The 6,712-nt window shown below is 38.6% G+C and overlaps 1 protein-coding gene across 1 annotated transcript; it reads left to right on the plus strand.

Moving 5' to 3' along the window:
- The first annotated feature begins 2,614 nt into the window (after nt 1–2,614).
- On the plus strand, nt 2,615–5,535 carry LOC141146099 (forkhead activin signal transducer 3-like). Its single transcript, XM_073632853.1, has 3 exons — nt 2,615–2,902; nt 4,426–4,530; nt 4,756–5,535. The coding sequence occupies exons 1-3, from the start codon at nt 2,615–2,617 to the stop codon at nt 5,533–5,535; spliced, it is 1,173 nt and encodes a 390-aa protein (XP_073488954.1).
- Nucleotides 5,536–6,712: the final 1,177 nt, after the last annotated feature.

The following is a 6,712-nucleotide window of genomic DNA, read 5'->3' on the forward strand; positions in this document are numbered from 1 at the left end:
CTTCCATCATTCAATCATATGCAAGAAAACAATGTGGGTTTTTTTTTTACATTTTCGTTGTCTGGTTGGGTTTCCTTTGTAAAGCGCATTTCACCACATTCACTAAGTTAAGGGAAAAACCAGTTGCAAAGTGAACACCGGTTACCTTTAGTAAGTCAAACTCGGTTTGTTCAGTTCTGGAGACCTCACATGCAAGATATTGATAAGAAAGAATGAATCTAGAGATGGACAACAAAATGGTGAAAGGTCTGAGGGATGAAACATATCAGGAGAGACTTCAGGAACTTACAGTCTGGAGGAAAGAAGGGAAAGGATGGATATGACAACCTTCAAACTCAGGTTCAATAAGGTTCAGGAGGGCAGGATTTTCAATATGAAGCCAAGTTTAGGAACACGGGGACATGACCTCAAACTAGATGAAGGAAAGTTCTACACTAATCTTAGAAAGACTTGGAACAGACTTTCAGAAGAGGTAGTGAGTCAGTCAACAGTCAGCCCCTGTTCACATTAGAGTGAAAGGTCAAATCGCATGACAAGTCACATCCTATTGCCAGCAATCACTCTGTTCAAATCAGTGCGATGCCAACTCATGCATATTGGATGTGGTGTAAAGCACATCCAAATCGCATATATGTGAACCCAGCCTAAATCTCCCCTAATGTATTTAACATTACTGGGCATTTTATTCTCCAGATTTGCATCCCTGCTCCATGTCTCTTTTCCACCATATTTATCATCAGTATAAAAAAATTATTTCAAAGCATGTCTATTATAGATTTAAAATAGCAGTTTCGTTGTTGGGGTGTCAAAACTAGTTAAAAAAGTTCTGCAACCAGCAAGAGCAATAAAGCAGTTTCAATACTAACCCCTATCAATCATTATACCAACATTTAATAAGTCATTAACTCATCATTATTAATTGATTATTAATAATTAATAATAATCAATTAATATGTATTTGTAGTTTTTACCCATTTAATATTACATCTAGACACACAGACACATAGAAGGGTGAGGACAGAAAAAAAAGACAAAGTGCTCCATCAAGTCTGCCACACTTTTTTAATTTATATCTACAGCATATACATATTTTGTATTCTTTTAGTATAGATTTATGTTTGTCCCAAGCATTTTTGAGATGCATGTTTGAAAATCTATTATCAGTTATAGACCTCCCATGTTATGTGGAGTCCTGCTGAGTGTGTTTTTTTATCAAAAACATTTTTTCCTGCAAATTGCTCAGATCTGTCATCTTTTTTTTTTTATAATCAGAATTTTTTATTATTTCCATTTTACAATACAACAATCTTCATACATTGTTACAAACAGAAAAAAAAAAGAAAAACCCCTCCTCACCCACCCCAGACCCTTATTACATTACATTTCTACTACCACATTTGCTTAAATCTTATCCCTCCCTCCCTTTCCAAACCACTTGGTAATCCTGTAGTTACTCCTTTCCCCCCCTCTCTTTGTGCAAGAAGACCTCTTACCCTTCTATTATCAGTTATAGACCTCCCATGTTATATGGAGTCCTACTGAGAGTGTTTTTTTTATCAAAAACATTTTTTCCTGCAAATTGCTCAGATCTGTCATCTTAACATAGCGAAATTGTTCTACTTATATAGATATAATATCATATAGGTATTTATATTTTTTATGTTAAATATAATCCCCTTCAATTTGCTTCTACAAATTTCTTAAATAGAATGAATGCCTAGAAAATGTCCACTATTAAAGGAAAAAATGCTGAAAACCATCTGGAATATCAGGGACACCAATGTGCAGCAAATTTAAAACACTGATTTCAATTAAGAAATAAACAAACAGAAAAAAATTTAAATTTATGCTAAAAAAAAGCAGTTGTAATTTAACACAGTATGTGCTCCTTAGATAAGATCCCTCAGCAAATATATCTTTCAAAGTTATTGTTAGTTTAATAAATAAAAATAACTTCTGAAATTCAATGTACTTGTAAATGTTAACTGGATAAAATTATTTTAAAAATTAGACATAAAATAAAACTATTTTGACAGCCAAAAGAAAGTCGTAAGAATATTAAAATAATAAAACCATCAAATTCAAGTTTGGACACTTTGAGTGGTTCTAATGGATAAAAAGCAGTATTGAGCTATTTATGCCCGATGTACCCTTACAAAAGCCATTCTGAGATTGGTAAATGTGTCTAAAATTTTATGCAAAATGTAGGAAAATTTAAAGATAAAATAATTATATTTTTGAATTAGTAAAAAAAAATCTAAGTTATACATGTGATATAAAAATATATACAAACAAATCTATATCCACAGGTAAAAAAAAAATTGTATATACAAGAGATCATTTTAGTATATGAACGTAATATTCACCTCATAAGCATATGATATATGCTCCATCAGCTTATAGTCAACACAACATATACATAACAATGTCCCCCAACATCTCAGCCCTGAAACTTCCAGGAAACGTATTCAAATGGATGGTGAGGGGCCCTCTGCAGTAAGGGAGGTGTCGCCTCTTATGGTTACAGGTGCATTTACATTATAAAGCCCAGGGTGGGGATCCCAGCACTATGTATACCTGGCTGCCCCCATACACACAACACACCTGACAAGCCATGGATTGCCCACAACATTCCTGGGACCCCCTCTACAACCAAGTCCCTGAGCCACACAGCATGGACAGGATCCTGGCCGAAGTAGAGAACTGTCCTGGGGAGGCCAACGGAGGACCCAAAAAGCCCAACACCACTGATCAGCTCAGCAAGAAAAGTAAGAAGAGCAAAAAGAGCAAAAAGAGCAAGAAGAAGAATTATCAACGCTACGCCAAACCACCCTACTCCTACTTGGCCATGATCGCCCTGGTCATCCAGGCTTCCCCCAAGAAGAAGCTCAAACTGAAACAGGTAACCAACCTTCCATTATGGGGCTTCTTGGGGCTTTAGGGCAGCTAAGGGCAGAGGGAGGGGGTGACACTGAGACTAGCTCAGATAAAGGATTTGTCAGAGGGATATTCTTTATTTTCAGCACAAATTATTTGTTTCTGTTAGGCTTATGAAGGCTGAAAAAATTATACCAATATTTATCAAAAATAGAAGTTCAAGAAGTTGGGTGAATGGTCAATGGTTTATTTTTTTAGTTATTTTTTTATTTTTAATTTAGGCCCCTGGCTGCCTGTTATATTTGCAGCATATAAAACTCTCATGACTACAGGCTGAATTACAGAAAAAAAATGTTTTAATTTCCTCCAAATTTTTTATATAAATAAAAAAAGCCAAAACTTTTTTTCTTCTTTTTTTTTATGAAGTGGGTCAGATTTTTGTTGTTTTTGTATGGAGCAATAAGCCTTATGCTGTCCTTAGGTATATCATTCACAGGTGTTCAATTACACCAACTTTTTTTCCAAAATACGGAAAGAAAATATAAAGAAAAAAATAATAGAATCACAAACATTCAGAAAAAAAGGATTGTTTATTTAAATTTTTATTGTTTGTATTTTTTGTTCATGTAATTTCATTTGTGTGTGCTTTTTATTCAAACAGTTTTTTCTTAATATTTTTACTTAATTTTTTCTTCCTTTTTTTTGCTTTTTTCATGTTGTGTTTAGAGAATACATCTAATACAATTGATATAATAAATTGAACATATGTGAATAATATATATAAGGACAGTGCAACTAAGGCCTTCATTATTATTGCTCTTATTGGGCTTAGCCCGTGCTTTGTGGAAATACGTTTTGTAATAGTGAATGTTTTTATAGAGAGGGGTGCTTTTGCATTTTATTTTAGTCTTTATTGCAGTCTGTGTCCCAGCTGGGGAGATTTACTCTAAGACCCCCCAAAGTATGAAAGTGATTGGAAAAGCCAAAATATTGGGCTGTCAACAAAACAGGGGAAGCCTAATTGTTCCTGTGGCAAATGTCTAACTGGGGATTTGCCTCCCTTTGGGGAGGTTTCATCTTACTTGAAGGAAAGGGAAAAGAGAAATTTCCTCAATGGGGACATAAAAAAAAAAAATCTCCACTCCATCCACAATGTCCAAAAAAAGTTTTGCCTTCAGGTCATCTTTTCTTTTTAAGTTTTGTGCCAGGATCTCAATGGTAACCCAAAAATCCCCCCAGGACATTGATGTCCCTTTCTCTTATACATACATACATTTGGCTCCCAACACCAGACTTCAGAAAGTGCTAGCTGCCTTCCCAATTCAATACAAGCATGCACAAAGTGTTCTGTCTATACCCTGACATCACTTTCTACATGCTTAATTTAGGAAGCCTTGTACCACAAATGGACAGGAGGTCTACAGTGATGTCCTCCTAAGTATCTCAGTACAGGTCTCCTGGTTATACTTATATAATGTAAGAGGTATTATTTATCTTGGTTTATGGTCATGTTCATTCACTTACAACTATACTTTTTATTATTGGCAGATCGAAGATGAGATCAGCAACCTCTTCCCTTTCTTCAAGGGGGATTATCAGGGCTGGAGGGACTCTGTTCGACATAACCTCTCCTCCAATGATTGCTTCGAAAAGGTAAGGACTTGTTGCTCCTAGGATGTGATGGCGGTGATGGGCTCTTAAGGTTCTCTACATACTGCAGCCAAGTAAAAAAAAAAAAAATATAGGTGCAGATTCTGAGAAACGACTTTTCTGATCATTGTAAATAGGTCACAGGGTTTTGTTACTCTGACCTGTAATAGATTTGTGTGAATCTGCTGTGCTGGTTTATGCCTCCAACGTCTTCTCCCTCTTTTGCAGATCCTGAAAGATCCGCTGAGGCCGAATGGTAAAGGCAACTACTGGATAGTGAATGTGAGCCGGATTCCCGCCGCAGCCATGAAGCTGCAGAACATGGCGGTCACCCGCCAGGAAGCCTATCCTCATGACCTGGCTCCTTATATCCTGGATGGACATCCCTACAGACCTTCCACTTTTCATAACCCTCATCCTCCAATAGAAAATACTGTGGTCAGAGCAGAAGCAGAGGCTCAGTCCTCAGGACCAACCCAGCCCCCTAGTGTACATCCCGCCTCAATTTTCCCAGAAATCTTACATAACTTACCAGCATCACACACAAAATGTGTGGCCCCTAATGTGGTGGCCCCTCCTAGCATACACCCTCTGCAGCTTTACCCCAACTTCGCACTCTCTCTATGTAATTACATGCCTTCCCCATACTCAAGCTCCACCTGTGCGGAGCAGAGGGATGTCTACCCTCCCAATGTGATACCTCAAATGTCTCCCCAGCCTAGACCCTCTGAAGCCAGGAATTCCCTGTCAGATTTCCCTCCCAATACAGCAATCTTTAATGTCCCCATATATCCCCCACCCGGGAGCTACATGTCACCTCAAAACATGTATGGGCAGCAGTTATCTCAAGGTGGGGCTTACGGGCAGCATTTATCTCAGGGTGGTGCTTACTGGCAGCATTTATCTCAGGGTGGTGCTTACGGGCAGCATTTAACTCAGGGTGGCACATATTGGGAACATTTATCTGAGGTCGGGGTGTACCCAGAGTACGGACCCAACGGTTACTGATTGGCCAGATGCTGAGACAAGGCTGGTTTTGGGCCGTTCACTTTTGTCCCATGGACTAGCTGCACTTGAAGGCTTACCTGATGACATTGGCACCAGTGGTAATTTAGTCGACTAAAATAACACTATTTTAGTTGACTAAAACAGTTCAGATGGCTAAAATACAACTAAAACTGAAATGGCATTTTAGTCAAAAGACAAAGATTAAAAATTAACACTGGTTGGCACTCAACTCGGCATGTGGCCCAGTGGAGGTGGCACCAACCAAGACATACAGTTCAAAGGCATTGGAATTGGATCACATGTATATATGACAATCATTTTGTATCTTGTCTGATTATATTCACTTGAAATAAATTTGAATTTTTGTTTTACTGAAATTTGGCATCAATGTTGTAATTGTCTACATGGGTATCAAGATTAGAACTAGTAAAATAGTCTGAAAAATGTATATATCAACTGTATAGTATAGATCTTAAACGGTCAGTCCACCCATAAATGACATTTCAGTATTTGTCTAATGCTGGTGAATTAATTGCCCTGACAGGGTCTTGTATCTCCCGATTTTGCACACTTGCTGTCCCCATTATAAAGGGTTCCCAACTTCCCACCATCCCGGCACCATTTTTAATTTATTTTATGTTATGGAGAATGTGACAGAAGGCATCAAAACACAAATGTTTTATATATGAGATTTGTAATGAAATAACAATTTCCATCTTTATAAAGATTCCTGTGGGTGTATTGGTTGTATTCGGAATTCCTCGGTTCATGTCTAGTGATAATAGAAGCAGTGGCATCGCAATGTGGGGGCAAGGTGGGGTGCAGCCTGCACTGGGTGATACCTGCCAGAAAGGTGACACCGGGGCCGCCACTACACAGTGCACTATATTGTATGCACTTGCAGAGCTGCAGCGGTGCGGTGAGAGCGGGACATGTAGCCGTGCGAGGGAGGCTGCCTATAACACTCCCCAGTCAGTGAAGCTAACCCTCGGGGATCTTCAATATCTCCTTCAGCTGCAGTTGGGGGCCGGAGCTGAGGTGTGTGGCTGCCTCCTCCACTCTTCCCACACACTTATTCACTCTCGCGGCTGAAGGAGGAGAAGAGGCAAAGACACAGCAGCCCCAAGTGTCTTCATCTCTGCAGCTATGCTGTAAGTTCCTGCAAACTGCCCTATAC

This window comes from Aquarana catesbeiana, linkage group LG05 (assembly GCF_042186555.1).
Source record: "Aquarana catesbeiana isolate 2022-GZ linkage group LG05, ASM4218655v1, whole genome shotgun sequence".
NCBI lineage: Eukaryota > Metazoa > Chordata > Amphibia > Anura > Ranidae > Aquarana > Aquarana catesbeiana.

Bases quoted from the DNA above. Each gene is read 5' to 3' on its own strand.
- LOC141146099 (XM_073632853.1), top strand. From the start codon at position 2,615: ATGGATTGCCCACAACATTCCTGGGACCCCCTCTACAACCAAGTCCCT. The intron at 2,903-4,425 runs GTAACCAACCTT...TATTATTGGCAG, and splicing joins AGAAGCTCAAACTGAAACAG to ATCGAAGATGAGATCAGCAA. The intron at 4,531-4,755 runs GTAAGGACTTGT...CCTCTTTTGCAG, and splicing joins CCAATGATTGCTTCGAAAAG to ATCCTGAAAGATCCGCTGAG.